This window comes from Oncorhynchus keta, chromosome 18 (genome assembly GCF_023373465.1).
Source record: "Oncorhynchus keta strain PuntledgeMale-10-30-2019 chromosome 18, Oket_V2, whole genome shotgun sequence".
Classification (NCBI taxonomy): domain Eukaryota; kingdom Metazoa; phylum Chordata; class Actinopteri; order Salmoniformes; family Salmonidae; genus Oncorhynchus; species Oncorhynchus keta.
The window spans coordinates 4,292,972-4,318,594 of NC_068438.1; the positions used below are offsets into that span (position 1 = coordinate 4,292,972).

At 44.4% G+C, this 25,623-nt stretch overlaps 1 protein-coding gene across 1 annotated transcript in view; it reads right to left on the bottom strand.

Annotated features, from left to right (window-relative positions):
• Nucleotides 1-12,589, bottom strand: part of si:ch211-286b4.4 (uncharacterized) — a 36,553-nt gene extending 23,964 nt beyond the window's left edge. Inside the window, exons 1-14 of the mRNA XM_052468746.1 lie at nucleotides 12,448-12,589; nucleotides 11,933-12,133; nucleotides 11,396-11,575; nucleotides 9,248-9,439; nucleotides 8,762-8,911; nucleotides 8,488-8,591; nucleotides 8,107-8,303; nucleotides 7,547-7,767; nucleotides 7,173-7,319; nucleotides 6,083-6,247; nucleotides 5,430-5,581; nucleotides 3,953-4,121; nucleotides 3,478-3,586; nucleotides 28-164 (exon numbers count right to left, since the gene is read on the bottom strand). Coding sequence (XP_052324706.1) covers nucleotides 28-164; nucleotides 3,478-3,586; nucleotides 3,953-4,121; nucleotides 5,430-5,581; nucleotides 6,083-6,247; nucleotides 7,173-7,319; nucleotides 7,547-7,767; nucleotides 8,107-8,303; nucleotides 8,488-8,591; nucleotides 8,762-8,911; nucleotides 9,248-9,439; nucleotides 11,396-11,575; nucleotides 11,933-12,133; nucleotides 12,448-12,589 — 2,266 coding nt within the window. The remainder of the gene's footprint in view (nucleotides 1-27; nucleotides 165-3,477; nucleotides 3,587-3,952; nucleotides 4,122-5,429; nucleotides 5,582-6,082; nucleotides 6,248-7,172; nucleotides 7,320-7,546; nucleotides 7,768-8,106; nucleotides 8,304-8,487; nucleotides 8,592-8,761; nucleotides 8,912-9,247; nucleotides 9,440-11,395; nucleotides 11,576-11,932; nucleotides 12,134-12,447) is intronic.
• Between the last annotated feature and the right edge of the window lie 13,034 nt (nucleotides 12,590-25,623).

Here is a 25,623-nt window from a genome sequence, read left to right on the forward strand (position 1 = left end):
TTTTTGAACAACTCATAAGTGACCCACCTGCTGGACAGGGGCCGGCACACTGCATCCCCCATTCACACTGGCTCCAGTTGGAGTGAGGCCCCTGTGGCGTGAACTCAGAGCTGCCAGACATACACAGATACCCTGCTGCACAATGGCCCTTGATCTTACCAGCCCTACAGTTAGAATAGTTACAGTACATTATTAATGACCAGGGCCCGTATCCACAAAACATCTCAGAGTAGGAATTCTGATCTAGGATCTGTCCATATAATCATATTAATTTTGATCTAAAATGCAAAACTGATCCTAGATCAGCACTCCTACTCTGAGACGCTTTGTAGATACAGGCACAGAGGATCTTACCACAACCTTACCTATGACTTTAAAAGAAGTGCATTTAAAAAAAAAGTTTTAACTAGGCAGTCAGTGAAGAACCAATTCTTATTTACAAAATGTGCTTTGCGTCTGTCGTCAAACATGCAGTTCATTACTTGTACATGAAGGTCCCCTTTCCCAGACACAGTCAAATAACTTAAAATTCATCTCTATGTGAAAATATACATATTTCCAAGAGCAACCGCGCTGTCCATGCGTTCAGCACATAAGCATTCATGGCAACATTGCTCAGGCTACTAAGCAAAGACTAGTAACATAATACAACTTAAAATATGCTATTCAGTTCTTTTTAAATACATTTTCTTATTTCCATAATGTTTCTTGAGACCTTCCAAAACAAAATGATAATGGATTTCTTTGTGATTGATTTAACTCTTGAACTGTGGTGTGTTTTTGTTTTGGTGTTTTTTTTTTACATATAGCCTACATAACCTAGTGAAAATTCTATGTTTTTTTTTACATATAGCCTACATAACCTAGTGAAAATGCTATGTTTTTTTTTACATATAGCCTACATAACCTAGTGAAAATGCTATGTTTTTTTTTACATATAGCCTACATAACCTAGTGAAAATGCTATGTTTTTTTTTACATATAGCCTACATAACCTAGTGAAAATGCTATGTTTTTTTTTACATATAGCCTACATAACCTAGTGAAAATGCTATGTTTTTTTTTTTTACATATAGCCTACATAACCTAGTGAAAAAAATAGCTATGAAAATGCTATTTTTTTTACATATAGCCTACATAACCTAGTGAAAATGCTATGTTTTTTTTTACATATAGCCTACATAACCTAGTGAAAATGCTATGTTTTTTTTTACATATAGCCTACATAACCTAGTGAAAATGCTATATTTTTTTTTTTACATATAGCCTACATAACCTAGTGAAAATGCTATGTTTTTTTACATATAGCCTACATAACCTAGTGAAAATGCTATGTTTTTTTTACATATAGCCTACATAACCTAGTGAAAATGCTATGTTTTTTTTACATATAGCCTACATAACCTAGTGAAAATGCTATGTTTTTTTACATATAGCCTACATAACCTAGTGAAAATGCTATGTTTTTTTTTACATATAGCCTACATAACCTAGTGAAAATGCTATGTTTTTTTTTACATATAGCCTACATAACCTAGTGAAAATGCTATGTTTTTTTTATAATAGTAAAAGACCTTTATAAACACCACAAAATGAGTATTCTACTGATAGCCAGTGGGGCAGAAGTGCAATATAACGGCATTGCAATGGACACATTCACACAGTACACAAAATAAGCCATTTCAAAGATGTTAATAATTGGCCCGCTGTTAGAATTATTATGAATAAATAAATAAACAATATCCCCATTTCAAATAGAACTGTAACTAAGTGAACTTATACTCTGTTTTATTATATCTGATTAACAATATGAGTTCATAAAATGTGATTGTGTGACACAGACAAGGAGTAATTAAAGTTCATGAACACCATTCCAACTAGGAAGAAAGAAGTGGACTGTGTAAACAGATACGGTCGTTAACCTATGGTTGAACCGACGAAACTGAGCTCTGGGGTTTTTAGATAAGACAGTGGGTGCATTCCTAGGTTTTCTGTTAATTAGAACTGTCAGCTAAGTGGTGATCGATAATGTTGAGGGGTCAAAAGTTACCTGGGAGTGTGTTAGTAAGTTAGAATTAACTTTTCACCTCACTTTGTCCCTGTCGAGAGGAGGGGTTTCTGTTTAGCAATGAAATGACGTCGTGTTTTGTATATAAACTGTTGCTCGTGGTGAAGTGGCAGCGCACTCCGAGAATATATTCTGTTACCTATTATTGAAAAGACTGGTCTCCGTCTATTTTATGCAAACAAGAATCTTACAAATTCTCATAAAATAGTTTAAGGGTTTTCAATTAATGAAAACACATTGGCATAATTAAATTACAGTAAAACCCTCTCTTGAACCCAGTGGTGGGCCGTCAGGGCAGGCAAGGCCTTCTCTGCTGGCCTAAACATCATCAGAATATTTTTTTTTTTTATAAATATATTTTCCCACAAATATGTATTAAATTATTCCCCAGAGTAAGAGTTATACTCTTCATTTCATAGCTTTCCTCTTGGTTGCCAGGGGTCTAAAATCTGCCCTCAGGCCTTCAGAATCAACAGTGCGGGCGCTTGTAGCTTAAAGGGAATGGAAATGAAAATGTAGTGTCAACCAATCAGCTTTAGAGTTGGCTATTGTACCCCTGTTGGCTGGCTCCAGTGTTACACAGGAGCCAGCTAGCAGGCGTAGTGCGTGCACATCTTTTGATTGGATTACCAATATTGAGAGGAAGGTCCTATATGGGCAGGTATATGCATACCTCAGAACTAGGAAACTGAATTTGATAAACTAATTAATTTGCGTACTACTAAGCTGTTTTGTAACCCACAATGGCGGAAGGAGGAGAAGATATCGATTTGGTCGAGAGGATATAATTATAACGCCATTCTCAAGACAAACTTTTCAACTACGAGCGCTATCAATGGCTCACAGGCTCTGAGAGAAGCACTGCAAACTGTACTGCTGGGAATGCCTATTATTTGCAAGTGATAGATTTGGTGTTTGGAAACACACTGGCTTTGCAAACTTGAGTTGTCTAACCAAGGCAGCAATGAGACACGGCTGGGCACTTACAAGCAATGGTGCTTTTGAAAACTTTTGGGGAAACCTGAGTGGATCTACAGCTCAACGAACAAGCGCGCAGGGCAACGGGAGCTGCACAATGAAAAGGTGTTGTACTCTTCCCCTGCAATTCTATGAATAAAAATGTCAATTTCGAGGTGACGCAACGCCTGGTTTTATACTGCGTTTCTTTCTAAATGTATAGTGTCTAGAGCCATGGCATCATAATGATGGTAATAAGAGGTGGATTAATTCGGGTGGGACTGTGTAGGACCTCACTGAAGGCCCAGCCCCCAGGCCCACGGCACGCCACTGCTTGAACCATAATCACCGAACTGCACATGCTTGAGGTCCTTTCTTATTTGGTACGTAAGCTGAGAGTTTAGTGAGTAACTGTAGAGTGTTAATGAGAAGAAAGTGTTCTGTTATCGTACCTGCAGAACCTCCCTGGGAGGCAGGGCAGACACTCCCGCTCTTCCTGTAACCCCCCCTGGTCAGAAGGGGTGAACGTACCGTTGGGGCACGGCTGGGGAACCATGGTGGCTGGTAAAGACAAAAGGTCAAAACAGTATGATGAGGTTGCATTTTTTGCAGTTGATGTTGAGGTTCTGTGTAGGCCTACACACCTAGATCAATTCCTAGTAACGCTTGTTGCATGGTAATCACGTTTTCGTATTAGGATTCTCGTAGATATGGGCCGGGTGAGTCTATATTAACTTAATATTGGTGTGTATAACTAATGCTTCGAGTCTCTCCTGATCCTGTGACCTGACCAGGAAAAACTGAACCATTGTAATAATGAACCCTTGACAAAGTCAATTAAGAGTCATTGGGTTCATATCTAGGTCCCAGAGTGTTTCCTGGTACGGTCATATAGTCAGGAAAAACATTTAACCAATGTATGTGTACCTGCAGGGCAGAAGGAGTGAGGGGGGCAAGGCCAGGGCTCTCCAACAATGGCCTCCTCACAGTAGAAGCCTGGGCGGCATGGGATGCAGGAGTCAGAGCCTGGGTTGGGCTGGTACTCTCCTGTAGGACAGGGCAGGGCCAGGGGAGAGCCCTCTGGACAGTAGTGACCCTGGGTAGGGAGACATTTCAGTAGTCTCAGAGCTAGTCTCTTGGCCCTAACCCTTTAGTGTTTGCAGATCTGAAGTGTCTGGAAAGGTATGGTCTCACGTAGTCATACCTTCAAATCACGTTGTTGTCATGCTGCTCCTCTTGCGAATTATTGAAATTGAAAGTCACCACAAAGAACGGCATACATCAACATATACTGAGTGTATAAAACATTAGGGACACCGGCTCTTTCCATGACATAGACTGACCAGGTGAATCCAGGTGAAAGCTATGCTTCCTTATTGATGTCACTTGTTAAATCCAGTGAAATTAGCATAGATGAAGGGGAGGAGACAGGTTAAAGAAGGATTTTTAAGCCTTGTGATAATTGAGACATTAATTGTGGATGTGTGCCATTCAGAGGGTGAATGGGCAAGACGCAAGATTTAAGTTCCTTTGAATGGGGTATGGTTGTAGGTGCCAGGCACACCGGTATGAGTGTGTCAAGAACGGCAATGCTGCTGGGTTTTTCGCGCTCATCGGTGTCTTGGGTGTGTCAAGAATGGTCCACCACCCAAAGGACATCCAGCCAACTTGACACAACTGTGGGAAGCATTGGAGTCAACATTGGCCAGCATCCCTGTGCAGTGCTTTCGAAAAACTTGTAGAGTCCATGCGCTGACGAATTGAGGCTGTTCTAAGGGGCAAAAGGGGGAAGTTCCCAATGTTTTGCACACTCGGTTTATTTTCATTGGGTTTTAATCAGCGAATCATCATATTGTTCCTTACAGATTCATAAACATTGAACGGTTAGGCCAAATGGAGAATTAGGGAGCAATTTGGGACTCTCTCTGCTGGGTGTTGTACATGGATGAGCTGAGTTTGTCGAAGTCATGTGGTGCAGAGGATGTGGTTGAGTGGTAGCACAATCGACCCCAGAGACTGGGGTTTGATCCCTGCATACATCACTCTTACTGTCTCCTCCTCATCCATCTACCCCTGTTTCTAGAACTGTCAAAAGAAGTTTAAAATTATAATAATAATAATAGTGATTTGATCCCTTTGAAAAGTAATAAATAAGTACTCAATTACCATTATTATTCATTACTACAGGACCTCAGAGATACGAACACGTCGGGAATGGTGGTCATTCAGAACACTGCAATGTCAAAAATCACATCAAACCACAATAGAAAACATTTAATACATGTCCTGGGTTTGATATTGACCATTCCTTTGACCAGTTAGTCCGCACATTGTGAGGTTCAAGTCTTTGAGGTTCTACTGTAGTCCAGATGGACAGGAGTGAGGCAAGCAGGACAAGGCTCACCTTAGGGCAGAGGAAAGCATAGGGCGTGGTGGAGGAGAAGTCAAACGGGCAGTAGAAGCCAGCAGCACACAGGCCACTGGGGGAGGCCAGGCCCTCAACGGAACAGTAGTGTCCATGGGGACAAGGGGAGCAGCTGTCTAAGGATAACCCACCTGTTGGATAACAGTAACAAATTACATTCAGACTCTTACATTCGTTTAGCATTATTCAGATCACATCTTTGAATCAAGGCAATGTGCCGCCATGAGCCAGTAAGTATTCAGATCACTGTTGACTCCTGATAAATGGATGCCATTTAGCAGTAAAGCGCAACATGCCGATATCAGCAACAACAAAAAAGGTGTATCTGGTTTTAAAGGGCACTTTGTAGTTTACACTGAACCAATATGCAGTTATCAGGAGTCGACTGTACAAAATACACAAAAAAAACAGCACTAAGTAAGGCCAGGGTTCAAATCAACCCAAATGAACAACCTGCTCACTGTGATAGACCTTTAAAGGCAATTCCCAGATGGTCTCTGAGATTGGGTCACCGTGGATGTCAGCTCAAGCATGTATCACCTTTAAAAGTCCATCGCAGTAGACAGGTCGTTAATCTGTGTTGGCTTGAATCCCAGCAAGAATCCTTATCACGCTGATGTATCTCTAAGTACCGGTGTGGTTTCGGATGCTGCCTGCAGGACACGGCAGTGGGGAGAGGGTCCCAGAAAGGCAATAGTGGCCCACAGGACAGGGCCCGTTCCTGGGAAAGATGGCTGAGCTCTGGGGAGCTGGACTATGTGCTCCACGCTGGCAGAAGTAGCCCTGCTGGCACTGGCCTGGTAACAACAACCAAACACAGAATCACACCAGCCTGTTTGCTTCTATACTCTAGCCAGTCTGCTTGTCCTGCTTGGTTCCTTGCATAACATCTAGTCAATGGTCATCAGTGCAAGAAATTCATATTTAATATAAAACAAGCAACAGTAAACATGTTCGGGGTAGGCACCTTCGTTCCAGGGAAATCTTAACGCTACAGCATACATTGCCATTCTAGATGATTCTGAGCTTTCAACTTTGTGGCAAAAGTTTGGGGAAGGCCCTTTCCTGTTTCAGCATGACAATGCCCCCTTGCACAAAGTGAGGTCCATACAGAAATGGTTTGTCGAGATCGGTGTGGAAGAACTTGACTGGCCTGCACAGAGCTCTAACCTCAACTCCATCGAACACCTTTGGGATGAATTGGAATGCAGACTGCGAGTCAGACCTAATCACCCAACATCAGTGCCTGAATTCACTAATGCTCTTGTTGCTGAATGGAAGCAAGTCCCCGAAGCAATGTCACAACATCTAGTGGAAAACCTTCCCAGAAGAGTGGAGGCTGTTATAGCGGCAAAGGGGGACCAACTCCATATTAAAGCTTGTGATATTGGATGTTCGACGAGCAGGTGTCCATTAATTGTCAACTGTATCTGTATGGAATTACAGTGCCAAAAGGTTCACCAACTCTGCGCGGTATATATACGCCTACAAAAAAGGGTTCCAAAACGGTTCTTCAGCTGTCCCCATAGAGAACCCTTTTTGGTTCCATGTAGAACACTATGTGGAAAGGGTTCTACCTGGAACCAAAAATAGTTATTCAAAGGGTTCTCCTATGGAGAAAGCCGAAGAACCCTTTTAGGTTCTAGATAGCATATTTTTTTTCTAAGAGTATAGTACTGTTACTACAGATCTATTCTTTGCTTTTCTATTCTCTGACTAGACCTTGTGGTAGTGAGGAGCCGGGCAAGCTGCAGTAGAGCCCAGAGGGGCAGGGCCTGCATGCAGAGGGCGAGGGGGCTCCTGTCTGTTCACTGAGGGTCCCAACAGGACAGGGCAGGGGTAACACACACCGGGCAGGACAGAAGTGACCTGGGTGGGAAAAGGAGAGAAGCGGAAAACGGCTGCTGTGAATAAGTGCATTCACTTACAGCATACTAGTGAATCACTGGCAATGAAGCGTGTTGTATATGATGTGAATTCTATTCAAATGTATTGAAATGCATTACTTCACATTAAGATGCAATTTCTACATTTAATTTGAGAAGTAATAGTGATATTACATTCTATAACATTATGATTGTATTTGTTATAATCACCAGCAGGGCAGAGAGAGGGCTCTTGGGTGGCAGAGGAGGGACACATGGTGCCATTAGGGCAGGTGAGGCAGTGGGCGGCACCAGGGGCAGGACTGTAGGTGCCAGGCTCACAGGGTACCGCTGAAGCTGTGCCAACAGGACAGCGATGCCCTGTGGGGCACAGGTAACCATGGAGACCATCAGAGGGGTGGGCACTGGAGCTACCCCCTAGACACACATACCTAGATAAGGAGAGAAAGAGTCAACCACAAACTGTAGAGTGTAGATATATAAAATAGATGGCCAAGAAATGCTTATCTCAATCTGTATCTCATGATTGGCTGATTTGAGTCTGTTTTGTTCCTTTCTCTAACAGCAATGAGCACAAGAGGAACATAAATTCAGTGAGCATAACAACTGCATTTTCTGAGTCATTTCCTTTCCTCTGTTTCCAGGTCAGTTGAGATAGAGAGATAAACTGCCAGATGAACTACATAAATTGTATCAGTTTTCGTTGCATTATGCTCAGGCATTAGCTGAGGGTTCCTCATTAGGAGACGAGCAGCATGTTTTTCTGTTACCCAGCGCTACACGGGGCGGCATCCGCGGTCAGCGCAGGCCTGTCACAGAAGTGCCCAGGGGGGCAAGGCTGGCACTCCTCTAAGCCCCTCAGTCCCAGGGAGCTGGAGAGAGAGCCCGGTGGGCACGGAAGAGGGTAGCCAGTGCCAGCTGGACAGTAGTGGCCACGGGGGCACAGATTATTACTGGTAGAATTCTGCTGGAAAACAACACAACGAAGAAACATGAATTCCTTGTATACCGTTTGATTTTGATCAACTCCCCATCACAGTGTGGTAAAATGTCCCTTGTAGGGTACTTGGGTATGACACGCACAGAAAGAGTCAACATATCAAAACGTGACCACTGTTGTTTGTGCTCATTCAATATTACTACAAGGGTACCTCATATTCAGTAGCATTGGGTGTGATGGCACCTGGGGGACAGTGGTATCCTGCCTGGCAAGGCCCCGTTGTCTGGGAGAGCCCAGGGAGGGCACAGAACATCCCTGTGGACATACAAGAGTACGTCTCAAATGACACCCTATTCCCCCATACAGCGCACTACTTTGGCTCTAGTCAAAAAGGAGTGGGAAAAGGAAGATGTCATTTGAAACGCGAAAGATATGTTTTACCCGGAATGTTGAAACCCTAGTCGGTGGTAATGTGTAAGGTTCACCTGCAGGGCATGGTAGACAGTGGTCCAGGCTGGAGGCTCCAGGCTTGCTCTGCACTGTGCCAGGGGGACAGGGGAACTTCACACCCACGGCCATCCCAGGAGGGCAGTAGTGACCAAGAGGACAGGCCACTGGATAGACCACCCCTTCTCCTGCTCCACACATGACATGAGAAACATTACACAGAATCCTGCTAAGGTATGAAGTGGAAAGGGTTGGTGAATTCTACCACAGAGTTGGCGTCAATTTGAACCAAAATTCTATGTCCAACGCAAGATATAGGAATTCAACTGGAATAACATGACCTCAAACCTGGTGGAAATACCACAATTGATAGGAATTAGGGAATATATTTATTGTCAAAATAATTTCACTAACATGAAATATATCATCAGATATAATTAAATGTTAAACCAATGGCTGATCTTAAGGTTTTAAAATGACACTGATAATCCTGTTTGAAGTTGAAACCCAACCATCTCACCCACCCGGACAGTAGTAGCCATCAGGACATGTTGTACAGTTGTTCTGGTGGCTGTTGCCTGTCACTGAGCTGTGTGTCCCTGCAGGACAGGCCAGGGGGGTCCTAGTTCCTCCTGGACAGAAGTAGCCTGCTGGACAGAGGGCCTCCTCAGTACTACTGGAGCCCCAGTCACAGAAGAACCCAGGGGCACAAGCACCTACAAGGGTTTCCCACCATTAACACGAGGTCGAACATTGTTTAAGCAATACAGACATGCCTCGTTTTTTATTTGGTAAAATGATAATTGCGCAATGATAACCTATGAGTTACTAGTTTGATTCATTGGTATTCATTCAAACAAGCAGACTTCATTTTAAATCGTAGAAAAATTAGAACCTCTGCTCGCCAACTAACACTACCGTTCAAAAGTTTGGGGTCGCATTTTCTGTCCATTAAAATAACATAAAATTGATCAGAAATACAGCGTAGACGTTGTTTTTTAAATTTAAATTTGATTTTTTTACCCCTATTTCATGGTATCCAATTGTTTTTAGTAGCTACTATCTTGTCTCATCGCTACAACTCCCGTACGGGCTCGGGAGAGACGAAGGTTGAAAGTCATGCGTCCTCCGATACACAACCCAACCGCACTGCTTCTTAACACAGCGCACATCCAACCTGGAAGCCAGCTGCACCAATGTGTCGGAGGAAACACCGTGCACCTGGCAACCTTGGTTAGAGTCGCTGGTGCGTGATGAGACGAGACATCCCTACCGGCCAAGCCCTCCCTAACCCGGACGCCACAAGGCCAATTCTGCATCGCCCCACGGACCTCCCGGTCGCGGCCGGTTACGACAGAGCCTGGGCGTGATCCCAGTGTCTCTAATGGCACAGCTGGCGCTGCAGTACAGCGCCCTTAACCACTGCGCCACCAGGGAGGCTGTGTAGACATTGTTAACGTTGTAAATGACTATTGTTGCCGGAAACGGCAGATGTTTTATGGAATATCTACATAGGCGTACAGAGGCCCATTATCAGCAACCATCACTCATGTGTTCCAATTGCACGTTGTGTTAGCTAATCCAAGTTTATAAAAGGCTAATTGATTCTTAGAAAACCCTTTTTGCAATTATGTTTGCACAGCTGAAAACTGTTGTCCTGATTAAAGAAGCAATAAAACTGCCCTTCTTTAGACTAGTTGAGTATCTGGAGCATCAGCATTTGTGGGTTCGATTACAGACTCAAAATGAAAAGAAACAAACAACTTTCTTCTGAAACTCGTCAGTCTATTCTTGTGGCTATTCCATGCGAGAAATGCCAAGAAACTGAAGATCTCGTACAACGCTATGTACTACTCCCTTCACAGAACAGCGCAAATTGGCTCTACCCAGAATATAAAGAGAAGTGGGAGGCCCTGGTGCACAACTGAGCAAGAGGACAAGTATATTAGAGTGTCTAGTTTGAGAAACAGATGCCTCACAAGTCCTCAACTGGCAGCTTCATTAAACAGTACCCGCAAAACACCAGTCTCAACGTCAACAGGGAAGAGGCGACTCTGGGATGCTGGCCTTCTAGGCAGAGTTGCAAAGAAAAAGCCATATCTCTGTCCAGTGTCTGTGTTCTTTTGCCCATCTTAATCGTTTGAGATATGGCTTTTTTTTTGTGCAAATGCCTAGAAGGCCAGCATTCCAGAGTCGCCTCTTCACTGTTGACGTTGAGACTGGTGTTTTGCGGGTACTATTTAAAGAACATGCCAGTAGAGGCCTACGTAGATATTCCATTCAAATATCTGCCGTTTCCAGCTACAATAGTCATTTACAACATTAACAATGTCTACACTGTATTTATGATCAATTTGATGTTTTTTTAATGGACAAAAAAATGCTTTTCTTTCAAAAACAAGTACATTTGTATGTGACCCCAAATTTTTTAACGGTAGTGTACATGTACACATAGCAGGTAACCATTTGTTCTTATCATAATAACAACAACAAACATCTTAAGACAAATGCCCTATGGGTTCTACTCAGACTTGAGATAAGTTGACTTAGGTCCAATTTTTGTTGACTTACTGTCAGTCCATGTTTTATTGACTGAAGTCCATGTTAAGTCTATTTACCTCAAGTCTGAGTATGGGCCCTCAGAGTGTAGAGACAATTCCTCTGTACTGTACCTGCTCTGAAACCTAGTTGGCAGTATGATCCGAGGGGGCAGGCTGACCCTGTCCTGTTGTCGGTGGGGTTGGGCACTGTGGCCCTAGTAACACAGAGGAACCCAGGAGCACAGGGTCCAGTGGGCTCAACCAGACCCTCTGATCCACAGAACTGGCCCGCCGGACAAACCAAGCACTCTCCTGTAACCACAGTGGAACAAACGTATGCATTAGCTCTGACACAACAAAATGCAATTTTATTTGAAAAAATAAATAATAATAATTCAAAACATAATTAATACAAAGGGTTATGGCTGATTACCATTTCAAATAATGCAGATAATACATGTACGGCCAGGAGTTTTGTCCTTGTTGCTGCATTACCTGACCAAGAAAACCTCTGGGCCCTTTGGGCGCTTGTTAGAGATAAAGCTAGGGCTAAGAGTCTTTCCTGGTCAGCTGTTGGCTGTGATGAAAAACTCCTGGCCATACATAAACCATCTACCTTGTTTGGTCTGGAAAAACTCCTGTCCCTAACTATAGTATATTATTTCTCACCAAGGGATGTGAGTCCCAGAGTAGGGCTGTAGGTGCCTTTGGGGCAGGGGTAGGGTTGGCTGAAGGAGCTCTCTCTGGGGCAGACATAGCCAGCTGGGCAGGGCAGAGGGGTGATGGGGCCACTGGTGCTGCCAGTTGTGTTGGTGGTCAGGCAGTGAGAGCCAGGGGGACAGGGCTTACACTCCTCTGGCCCTCCAAGTCCTGGAACCAACCTACAATGTCACAAACAACATCAAATACTGTATGCAGTTTGTTTTTTGAGAGATGAGAACAGATGAGATACAATGAATGGACATTTCACAGAGAAATCTTTACATCCGAATGTCATTATTTTTACAACTGAACGTTAGATGGCTCCTTATCCTGAAAGTAGTCTATGAGCCAGGAGACACAGATTTCTTAAACAGACAAACTAAACTAACAAGACAAACTAATCGTAGTAGTAGAGGGATGGGGCATCCGTACAATTTTTAAAATGTCATCAGCTCAAGTCTCTCTGAAGATCATTAAGTTACCATCAGGACATGGCTTGCAGTCATCGCTCTTCTTCCCTCCGGTGTTATTGTGATGGGTGCCAGCAGGGCAGGATGCAGGCACACTGGTCCCACTCTCACAGTAGTGGCCTGGGTTACAAACACCTCCAAATACACCTGACATCGGGGCAGCACTCTGGGACCCTTCCAAGCAGTAGAAACCTACAAATATATGGTAACACTTCAATTGAAAACGTTATAGCACATGCAGACCACCATAGTCCCTGTGCCCAAGAGCACTAAGGAAACTTGCCTAAATGACTCCAGACCCGTCGCACTCACGTCCGTAGCCATGAAGTGCTTTGAAGGCTGATAATGGCTCACATTAACACCATTATCCCAGAAACCCTAGACTCACTCCAATTTGCATACCGCTCAAACAGATCCACAGATGATGCCATCTCTATTGCACTCCACACTGCCCTTTCCCACCTGGACAAAAGCAACACCTACGTGAGAATGCTATTCATTGACAGCTCAGCGTTCAACACCATAGCACCCTCAAAGCTCATCACTAAGCTAAGGATCCTGGGACTAGACACCTCCCTCTGCAACTGGATCCTGGACTTCCTGACAGGCCGCCTCCAGGTGGTGAGGGTAGGAAGCAACACATATGCCACGCTGATCCTCAACACTGGAGCACTTCAGGGGTGTGTGCTCAGTCCCCTCCTGTACTCTTTGTTCACCCACTACTGCATGGCCAGGCACGACTCCAACACAATCATTAAGTTTGCAGACGACACAACAGTGTAGGCCTGATCACCGACCTGTATACAGCCTCGCTACTGTCATTTTACTGTTTTTTTTTTTATTTCTTTACATCTATTGTTTACCTAATACCTATTTTTTACTTAAAAATTGCACTGTTGGTTAGGCATTTCACTGTAAGGTCTACTACAAGCATTTCACTGATTTAAGGTCTACCCCCCACCCCTAAAAGATTTAGATGCACTATTGTAAAGTGGCTGTTCCACTGGATGTCATTGAATGCACCAATATGCTCTGACAAATAAACTTAAATGTAATTTGATTTCACATGCATAATGCATTCATACATACATATTGCATTCATAAGCACTACATAAGCAGTTGAAAGTGTTATGAGGTCCGGTCTTATGTAGGTGCCTTTCACACTGACCATGTCATATCAAACTTTATCTGTCACAGGCGCCGAATACAACAAATGTAGACCTTACCGTGAAATGCTTACTTACTTACAAGCCCTTAACCAACAGTGCAGTTCAAGAATAGTTAAGAAAATATTTACCAAATAAACTAAAGTAAAAAAATTATAAAAAGTAACACAATAAAATAACATAATAAAATAATGGTTGCAATATCGAAGTCCTTCAAGTGGAATAATAGATTGAAAATGGAAAAATAATAGTGTAGCGACTATAACCCATCACATAGCTGTCTCATCAATGGGTTCAGACGTCTTGGTGTGATGGTTAAGGTGTTGGCTTGACAGTTGCTGGACCCAGGTTCGTGTCCCGGCCAGTACAACCCTTCAAAAACGCTACTTTGGTGTCAGAAGTGATAATGGTGCACATGAGGCCATCAGAGAGGCATGTACCCGTGAGGGACTTGGAACAGAGAAGCGTGAGAACACGCTCTTCTGAAGGAAGGGGGTAATGTAGCGACCTTAACCCAACACCTAGTGAACTCGTCAATAGGTTTGGACGTCTTAGTGTAACGGTTACATGGTATGAGTCCCAGGCGGGGCCCCCCCCCCCCAATTCAATACAATACTAATACTTAAATGCTAAATAAGTGTTAATCTCTCACCTGGCAGACAGGCTCCAGTGACTGCTTTAAGGCCTGGCTCTGCACAGTAGAACCCTGGAACACATCTACGACACTGGGAGGGCTCTGTTAGTCCACTTTGCTCACTGCAAGAAAATATACGCCCTGAACATTAACAAGGCTACAGATCTGTCAAGTTTTACCATCATGGCACTAACTACATTGGCAGGTGGGGTACACATTGTTACGGAATACTTAGAACTGTTATACACTATATGTATATTATAAAACATGTTTTAGTGACAATAAAATATTGGAAAGGATATGAAAATATGAAATCTATCAAAATGTCCCACACACGCTGTACTGCATGGCCAGCTGTGCCACAAGAGACTCTGTGTTCGCACCCAGGCTCTGTCGCAACCGGCCGTGAACGGGGAGGTCCGTGGGGCGACGCACAATTGGCCCAGCGTCGTCCGGGTTAGGGAGGGCTTGGCCGGTAGGTATATCCTTGGCTCATCACGCACCAGTGACTCCTGTGGCGGGCCGGGCGCAGTACACGCTAACCAAGGTTGCCAGGTGCATGGTGTAGCCTCCGACACATTGGTGCGGTTGGCTTCTGGGTTGGATGCGCGCTGTGTTAAGAAGCAGTGCGGCTTGGTTGGGTTGTGTATCGGAGGACGCATGACTTTCAACCTTCGTCTCTCCCGAGCCCGTACAGGAGTTGTAGCGATGAGACATGATAGTAGCTACTAAACAATTGGATACCACGAAATTGGGGAGAAAAGGGGGTAAAATTCAACAACAAAAAAACAAACAAAAAAATAAAAATGTCCCACACAAAATGTAAATATGAAACATACTCTGACAATATCTTAACAGCTGCCTTTATTTTGTATAGATATCACACGCAGTGGGTACCTGAATGTGCCTTTAGGGCAGGGCGATGGTACGGAGCTTCCAACAGGACAGTGGAATCCAGGAGGACATGGAGCACCTGTGATGTTGTCTGAGGGGGAGGGTTGAGAGGCGGCCCCAAAACACACAAACCCTGCACTGCATGGACCACTGGGGTAAATTCTCCCTTCCCCCAAAAATATTCAGAAAAACAATGTAAAATAACATGATTATGAACTCAAATGAACTGTTACTGTTATATATACTGTATCTAGCCTCATCCCTGCATGTGCTCTAGCCTAACTCCTATGATATTGTATGGCATGACAACGGACGATAGAAGAGTTGGCTAGAGCACATACAGTTTGGGTACCAAATAATAGCCTGCTATAAGCCCTGCACTAATGGAACCCTATTCCCTATGGGCCCTGGTCAAAAGTAGTGCACTACATTGGGAATAGGGTGCCATTTGGGATGCTAATATATACCTGTTCCTTTACAGTACATCCCCGGTTCACACAAAGAGCATTCCGATTCGTCAGCCAATCCTGATAAGTTTCCATAGGTCCCGGATGGACAAGGATGCTGATTGGCTGTTCCACGTGGACAATAGAATCCTCTTCCGCATGGAACCAAGTGTGTCCTTCCTGTATTCAGTGTGGATGAAATCAATCAATAAATAAAATTAATTTTATAAAGCCCCCCAGAACACCCCTGAGGCTGTTCTACCCTCAGAACAACCTCAACATGTCAGAACATGGACTCTAAACTGTGTCGAAAGCATTCCACAGGGATTCTGGCTCATGTTGACTCCAATGCCTCCCACAGTTATGTCAAGTTGGTTGGATGTCCTTTGGGTGGTGGACCATTCTTGATACACACTGGAACTGTTAAGTGTAAACCCAGCAGCAGTTCTTGAACCAGTGCACCTGGCACCTGCTAATCTAAAGACGAAAGAAACCCACACCTATTTAAGCGAGGTGCTGGCTAGCGGAGTGGAACACTGTAGGAGCTCAGAGCTCAGATGCAAAAATGTAATGTTCAACGTTTCGACAGACAAGCTGTCTTCATCAGGGTATAATCGCCTGGCACCTACTACCACACTCCAATAAAAAGGCACTTAAATATTTTGTCTTGCCTATTCACTGTTTAATAAAGTGGCACACATACAGTGGCTTGCGAAAGTATTCACCCCCTTGGCATTGTTCTTATTTTGTTGCCTTACAACCTGGAATTAAAATAGATTTTTTGGGGGATTGTATCATTTGATTTACACAACATACCTACCACTTTGATGATGCAAAATAAAAAATGTAAATGTTTCCCTTAAACCACTCGAGTGTTGCTTTAGCAGTATGCGTAGGGTCATTGTCCTGCTGGAAGGTGAACCTCCGTCCCAGTCTCAAATCTCTGGAAGACTGAAACAGGTATCCCTCAAGAATTTCCCTGTATTTAGTGCCATCCATCCTTCCTTCAATTCTGATCAGTTTCCCTGCCGATGAAAAACATCCCCACAGCATGATGCTGCCACCACCATGTTTCAATGTGGGGATGGTATTCTCGGGGTGATGAGGTGTTGGGTTTGCGCCAGCCATAGGGTTTTCCTTGATAGCCAAAAATCCCCATTTTAGTCTCATCTGACCAGAGAACCTTCTTCCATATGAGTCTCCCACATGCCTTTTGGCAAACACCAAACATGTTTGCTTATTTTTTTTATTTAAAACAATTGCTTTTGTCTGGTCACTCTTCTGTAAAGCCCAGCTCTGTGGAGTGTACGGCTTAAAGTGGTCCTATGGACAGATACTCCAATCTCCGCTGTGGAGCTTCGCAGCTCCTTCAGGGTTATCTTTGGTCTCTTTGTTGCCGCTCGGATTAATGCCCTTCTTGCCTGGTCCGTGTGTTTTGGTAGGCAGCCCTTTCTTGGCAGGTTTGTTGTGGTGCCATATTCTTTCCATTTTTAATAATGGATTTAATGGTGCTCCGTTGGATGTTCAAAGTTTCTGATATTTTTTTTATAACCCAACCCTGATGTGTACTTCTCCACAACTTTATCCCTGACCTGTTTGGAGAGCTCCTTGGTCTTCATGGTGCCGCTTGCTTGGTGGTGATCCTTGCTTGGGGGGTTGCAGACTCTGGGGCCTTTCAGAACACGTATATATATATACACTGAGATCATGTTACAGATCACGTGACACTTAGATTGCACATAGGTGGACTTTATTTAACTAATTATGTGACTTCTGAAGGTAATTGGCTGCACCAGATCTTATTTAGGGGCTTCATAGCAAAGGGGGTGAATACATATGCACGCACCACTTTTCTGTTAACTTTTTCTTTTAAAAAAAAAGTCATTTTTTTCATTTCACTCCACCAATTTGGACTATTTTGTGTATGTCCATTGCATGAAATCCAAATAAAAATCCATTTAAATTACAGCTTGTAATGTAAAGAAAAATAGGAAAAATGGAAAGGGGGGTGAATACTTTTGCATGACACTGTATACAATCCATCTATCAATTGTCTCAAGGCTAAAAAAATATTTGTTAACCTGTCTCCTCCCCTTCATCTACACTGATTGAAGTTGATTTAGCAAGTGACATCAATACGGGATCATAGCTTTCACCTGGATTCCCCTGATCAGTCCATGTCATAGAAAGAGCAGGTGTACATAAATGTTTGTACACTCAGTGTATATTACCAATATAAAAAAATGATACATGACTTATTTTACATTTAGGTCATTTATCACTCTCTTATGCCGAGAGACTTACAGTTAGTGCATTCACTTTACGGTAGCTAGAGACAACCACATATCACAGTCATATTAAGTCAACATTTTTCCTCAATAAAGCAACTATCAGCAAAGTCAACACTAGTGAGAACAGACAAGTGCAATAAAAAAGGTTCTCAGATGTTTCAGGAAAATGGGCAGAGACTGTCCTGACATGGTCTTGAAATATATGTGAGTTTCAACTAGGCGCCAGATTGCAGGCTGATGTGGGAGAACATGGGAAAGTGAGACACGAGGCAGGCTGAGGCATTCTGGAAGAGTTTCAGGGGTTTGATGGCACAAGCAGTGAGCCAGCAGAGAGTTGCAGCAGTCCAAACGGGAGATGGCAAGTGCATGGAATAAAACCGGAGGAAAATGTTTCTCAATCGTCGATAAAATGACTAAAACCAAAACGAAACTGTGTAGAAATGATGATGGACCTACATTTATAGTATTGATGGATTATATTAAAATGTAACATGTTTCAAGTTAAACTGTAGTTTGTTTGTATCCTGTGTAGTGAACAATTACTGTTTAGTATTCAAGAAGTTTAGGTCATGAAATTGTGTGTATGCTAATTTAGAAACCATGACCTAATCAGAGAAGAAGAAATTGCCAGTATCAGACAGCAGGGACAGGCCCAGAACGGAAGATGGATGAGGTGGGATTCTGGCTAAACAAAGAGGATAATGGACATTCCACAGGGGAGCCAGAGGGAAATTCAATGAGATCAGAAAATGTATAGCTGGGGAGGTGACGCCTACAGTGGTGACCAAATGTTTTGAGAATGACACAAATATTAATTTTCACAAAGTCTGCTGCCTCAGTTTGTATGGCAATTTGCATATACTCCAGAATGTTATGAAGAGTGATCAGATGAATTGCAATTAATTGCAAAGTCCCTCTTTGTCATGCAAATGAATTGAAACCCCAAAAACATTTCCACTGCATTTCAGCCCTGCCACAAAAGGACCGGCTGACATCATGTCAGTGATTCTCTCGTTAACACAGGTGTGAGTGTTGACGAGGACAAGGCCGGAGATCACTCTGTCATGCTGATTGAGTTCGAATAACAGACTGGAAGCTTCGAAAGGAGGGTGGTGCTTAGAATCATTGTTCTTCCTCTGTCAACCATGGTTAACACGTGCCGTCATCATTGCTTTGCACAAAAAGGGCTTCACAGGCAAGGATATTGCTGCCAGTAAGATTGCACCTAAATCAACCATTTATTGGATCATCAAGAACTTAAAGGAGAGCGGTTCAATTGTTGTGAAGAAGGCATCAGGGCGCCCAAAAAAGTCCAGAAAGCGCCAGGACCATCTCCTAAAGTTATTTCAGCTGCGGGATCGGGGCACCACCAGTACAGAGCTTGCTCAGGAATAGCAGCAGGCGTGCACCTGCACGCACAGTGAGGCAAAGACTTTTGGAGGATGGCCTGGTGTCAAGAAGGGCAGCAAAGAAGCCACTTCTCTCCTGGAAAAACATCAGGGACAGACTGATATTCTGCAAAAGGTAAAGGGATTGGACTGCTGAGGACTGGGGTAAAGTCATTTTCTCTGATGAATCCCCTTTCCAATTGTTTGGGGTGTCCGGAAAAAAGCTTGTCCAGAGAAGACAAGTTGAGTGCTACCATCAGTCCTGTGTCATGCCAACAGTAAAGCATCCTGAGACCATTCATGTGTGGGGTTGCTTCTCAGCCAAGGGAGTGGGCTCACTCACAATTTTGCCTAAGAACACAGCCACAAATAAAGAATGGTACCAACACATCCTCTGAGAGCAACTTCTCCCAACCATCCAGTTTGGTGACGAACAATGCCTTTTCCAGCATGATGGAGCACCTTGCCATAAGGCAAAAGTGAAAACTAACTGGATCGGGGAACAAAACATTGATATTTTGGTTCCATGGCCAGGAAACTCCCCAGGCCTTAATCCCATTGAGAACTTGTGGTCAATCCTCAAGAGGCTGGTGGACAAACAATAACCCACAGATTCTGACAAACTCCAAGCATGGATTATGCAAGAATGGGCTGCCATCTGTCAGGATGTGGCCCAGAAGTTAATTGACAGCATGCCAGGGCGGATTGCAGAGGTCTTAAAAAAGAAGACCATCCCTCCCACCTCGTGTCTGGCAACGGCACTCAGCAAGTCCATGAGGCGCAGCGTTCCCATTTGAACCCCAGGGATGGGCCCTGATAACTGGATGTTTGCGCCTGACTCTGTCCGCTTGTCTGTCCTGGAGTGGGCCCACTCCTCCAGGCTTGCCTGTCACCCGGGCTCCTGTCGGACCCTGGCCTTTGTGCAACAACGCTTTTGGTAGCCTGCCATGGTCCCGGACGTCTCCGGGTTCGTTGCCACCTGCGCGGTCTTCTTCAACCACTGCCTGTCCCTCACCGTCCCTGGTCTCACATATCCCTGGACATCCTGACAGCAGTGGACCGGTTTTCCAAAGCCACCCATTCCTCTCCCCAAGTTACCCTCTGCTAAAGAGACGGCCCAGCTCATGGTGCAGCACGTCTTCCGGATCCATGGACTCCCAGTGGACATGGTCTCAGACTGGGGCCCTCAGCTCTCGTCCCGGTTCTGCAAGGCATTCTGCACGCTCAGTGGGTCGTCTGCCAGCCTGTCCTCCGGGTTTCACCCGCAGTCCAACAGCCAGTCGGAGCGAGCCAGTCAAGACCTGGAGATGACTCTTCACTGCCTTCTCTCTGCCAACCCTACCACCTGGAGCCAGCGACTCATGTGGGTTGAATATGCCCGCAACACCCTCACTTTCTCTGCCACTGGGCTCTCGCCTTTTGAGTGTTCCCTGGGATATCAGCCCCCGCTCTTCCCAGAGCAAGAGGAAGAGGTCGGCCTACCCTCGGCCCAGATGCTTGTCCGCCGCTGTCGCCGTACCTGGAAGAGAGCCCGGTCGGGTCTTCTCAAGACCACCTCCAGGTATCAGCGACAAGCGGACAGCCACCGGACCTCGACTCCCCTGGATCGTCTCGGGCAGAGGGTATGGCTGTCCACTTGTGACCTGCCTCTTCCGGGTGAGGTCCCGCAAACGTACCCCCCGCTTTGATCTCCAAGATCATTAGCCCCTCTGCTGTTCCTCCTTCTGTTGCCCCGTACCTTCTGCATTCATCCCAGTTTTCATGTTTTCTCACAGCCCTTTGTCTCTTGTTTCCAGACCCCGAGCCTGTTTGCCATTCTGTACCTGCCTGACTCTGACCCATTTACTAATCTCTGCCTGACTTCAAGCCTGCCTGCTGTTCTGTACCTTATTGACTCTGGATTACGGACCTCTGTCTGCCTTTGACCTGTCTTTGGCCTGCCCCCTGTTTGGGTCTGTGACTAGCTGTCTGCATCTGGGTCTTATCCTAAGTTCTGATATTGTCATCTCTTTGTTTATTGTGAGGAGTCTCTTCTGATTAACTCTAAAGTAAGATAACAAGGTCGACACCAATCATCTTCAACCCTATTCCTGGAGAGCTACCGTCCTGTAGGTTTTAGCTCTAACCCTAATCTAGCGCACCTGAATCTAATAATTAGCTGATTGATTTGCTAAATCAGGTTGGTTCCAACTGGGGTTGGAGCGAAAAACCTACAGGAGGGTAGCTCTCCAGGAACAGGTTTGGAGAGCCCTGGTCTACACACATTAATATATGGCTTGTGCTAGCGGTCCCCCAGCCCCTGCTCCAGCCCATTCTAGACCTGGATGTGTTTCTGTTAGTGTTTGGAAGAAGATTGTGGTCCTGGTGATTGGTTTGAGGCAGGGATGGGCAACTTTGATGGGAGTGGGTGCCACAGAAAAATCGGAAGTCATCATGTTTAAGCCGTATGGGTTTAACAGTAAATTGCTCATTCATTTCATTTGATCATTTAATCATAAATGTTTACTTGTCACTTATTGTGTGTGTGCGTGTGATTATCTATGATGTGATGGGTCTGTCTTGTTATTTTATCAAGGCATCAATAAAAAAACGTATTGAATTTTTTTTTAATAAGATATATTTGCTTACCTTCTTCAAGACAGTAGAAGCCAGAAGGACACACCTCACATCGGTGCTGACCCTCACTAGGCTGGTAGCTGCCTGGGGCGCAGGCTCTCTCTCTCACGCTACCCTGAAAGACCAGCAACATATAATATAATACATAGTATGATATTATATTAGCAATGAAATGGACATGCATTCTAGGTGGTATGCTAGTACAGTATGGATATAGTAAATTAGCCATACTGTATACTGCACAAGCCCCGAGGACATTTGCACATTTGCACTAACCTCCTTGCAGAAATGACCAACTCCACACACATGTTGCGATGGTCTATCAGTGCTCTGTCCCCCAGGACAGTAGTAGCCAGCAGCACACTGACCGCTGGGCTTGGCCAAGCCTATCTGATCGCAGTAATGACCAGGGGGGCAAGGCTGGCAATCGTCCACTGTGGACCCGCCTGATCGACCTAACAACACACAGTGGCACAGATCTGTGAGTCAGCATCAGAAAATCACAGACTGACATAACATTTTCTGAACGTTATAGAACATTGATTATTTTAATTGCCCCATTCCAAAACACAGATTAAATTGTGACAAACCTCTCTGTCTTAGTAGCCATGGGGAGAATGGTTTTAAATGAACTACGTTTTCATATTCCACAGCACCAGTAAATAGCTAGCATGATGACAGCCCTAGGTCGGGGTCACGTTCAGTAGGCACGAAAGGAAAGAAAATGGTTCCGAAATGGGGAAGTTCTATCTGAATTTGTACAATAAGAAACGCTCGATAGCAGGGTATGTGAGGACATCAGCATCGACAGCAACAACAGGGTGATGTGACTCTTCAACAATGCTTCCTGATAGCGTTTGCAACTTTATTTTTTTTTAAACGGTGGCCTATCCTCTAATCTTTCACAGTGTCCTGACCTATAGGATCCTTGCAGGATATTCAAAAATCTCAAAATATCCTGCAATGATCGTCATAGTCTAAATTTTAACCAGGGATTCATTAACAGTGAAGCAACAGTGTTGTCATAGCCTAGTCCCAGATCTGCTGTATCCAACTCCTAAGGTCGTTGTTGGCTATACAGCATAAACAGATCTCGGACCAGGCTAGTGTTTTTGTTTCTTACCCGTCAGGGTTCCAGGAGGGCAAGGTAGAGGGAGAGGTGTGCCCTGGGGGCAGTAGTGTCCAGGGGGGCAGAGTGAGGCGTGAGGGGTCGTGGAACCCCTGGTGCAGAAATAGCCTGGGGTACAGAGTCCACTGGGGGCTTCCAGGCCAGTCTGACCACAGTAGAAGCCAGTGTCACAGGGCTGAGGGTAAGCCGATCCTACAGGACAGTAGAAACCTATAGGAAAGTCATACACATATTGTGGTTGATGCTATACATTGGTAGTGGATGAGGTGAGTTTAAATCCATACAATGTAAAGCCCTTTGAAAACCTGGAAGAAGAATAGATGAATCCAGTCCATTATTAGTATGCTCTACAAGAAAACACGCTTTAATACAACACGGTTAAACAAATAAAAAGCCTGACTCTGCTAAATACGTTGCAGCGTTTTTAAGTCTATTGGCATAAATAGAAGCAACCGTTCGAGTACAAGAGTTCAGATAGCGGGCAATGCATACCTTTGGGACATACATCGCCTTTGAAGTTAGCACATTTATAAAGTGGGCTCCTGAGATGAGGTGTAGAGTCGGCCAAGGCCTGACCTGACCACGGCCTAGCTACGACATCCATCCAGCTCCCATCTCCATCTAAAAATGGACATGATGCAATAAACATATGTTTAGGCTATAACCTCCAACTGTAACTCATTTGCATTCACCTCCAAGCTCTACAGTCCATCATCAATCTTGCGTGCATGCTGGCCAGCTATTCGACAGTCTGTTAGAAGAGACTATAGAGTCCATGACCTGTCGGAAGTGGATAGTCGACCAGCAAAAGAAAAACTTAATTTAGGCATAGCGGTCCAAATTAATCGATGGTTAAGGTTAGGTTTGTGAATGAGGGTTAGGTTAAATAGTTCAATAAACTGTATGATCTTTCCAGATGTTTTTGTGAGGGAAACAGCTCAGAAGATCCTCACTCATCTCACAAAAAAAAGAGTCTCTAGCTTAAACACACAGACTTTTGTTGATAAAAAGTATCACAGTAAGGTACTTAATTGTTACCCAGAAACAATTTGATTTTGACATAAAAATGCCTGCACTGGGCCTTTAACATTGGGTTAGCGCACCGGCCGTCTGCCACCATTTATTTTCTGATGGTCAAATATACACTGCCTTACCTGTATCTATACTGTTAGGTGAGCAGGAAGTGTTGTGTAACCAGGAACAAAGATCTTGGTTAGTAGGATGGACCTTTATCATGCCACAAAGGCAGCTGAGCTGGGAGGAGTTAGCCTGGGGTATAGCACTGTCTGCACCGCCACTACAGTAGAAACCAGGGGAGCAAGGACCTACAGTATAGAGGAGTGTGGCATTGACGTGAACATGAAATAAGGTACAAACGTTATATAAAACATGAAATTACAAATGTGCAAAATGAGCCTAATTGTATGATATGTAGCCACAGATTTCTCTTCCTCTTCACATGACCAAATGCCGGAGGCCCTGGTTTGACGAAAACCATTTACTGTTTAAGAACGAAACGGAAGCAAACAGAGCAAACGGAACAGGGAGGGACATAGATCAATTTGTCCAATAGAAACTTTTGTTTGCTCATTCAGTTTGGAGTAAACGGTTTCTGTTGTAAAACGATTTGCAACATACGAAACGTTTTGCAACAGAATCTGCGTCATGATTACACCCCCTGGTGACCTGACCAGGAAAAACTCCAGGCACTAGTTTCATTTAGTCATTAGTTGATATGAGAGAGGCAATGTTGAGAGTTTTTCCTCACCTGTGAATTGTGAGGAGCCTGGGTTGAGGCAGTATCTTCCTGGGGGACAAGGGTAGCAGCGGGAGGGGGATGGAGCACCCCTCTCTGGAAGGTAGCTACCCACAGAACAGGGCCTGGGCGACCCACTACCTTCTGGGCAGTAGTGTCCTAGAGGGCAGACATCCCCAAACGTCTGGGAGACTGGATCGGGAACAGTAGCTCCGCGGGAACAGAAGTGGCCTTTCAGACATACAGGAGGAAAGACAACGAACAGATCGTCAATAAAAACAGACACCAAGATTGCCATCACCTAAGGCAGTGTGGTATTCAAAGTCAGGGTCACAAGGGTCGCAATCAATTCTGCCGGAAAAAAATGGGAGTCCACCAAGCACATGGGCAATGCCTGAAACAATATCTTATTCAAATGTTAGTCATACGTTATTACTGTATAGTGTGTCTAACCTGGAGAGCATGGGCAGTCTGAAAATGTATGATATTAAAAGGTTATTAAAACATGATCCTGTGTTGACCTGGAGAGCAGGGTCCTGAGGGAGAGGTGAGAGCACTGCTGTTGCAGTAGAGCCCAGGAGGGCATGGAGAACACTCCCTCTGAGATGCTCTCCCCTCAGCCTGACTCACACTGCCAACTGGGCACGGTGTCGGGACAGAGGTTCCCTCCACACAATAAAAACCTGGAACAGAAAAGTAAAGAGTGAGGCTGTCTGGAAAAGAATGTTCTTTATTATCAATAAGTATATATTTTTTTACCAAAGACATATAAACTATACTAAATGGTGGACAAATTTCATGTAGTGTGGAGTCCTAGCCTGGTCCAGATGAGTGACCCTAAGACAGCACAAACAGATCTGAGACCAAG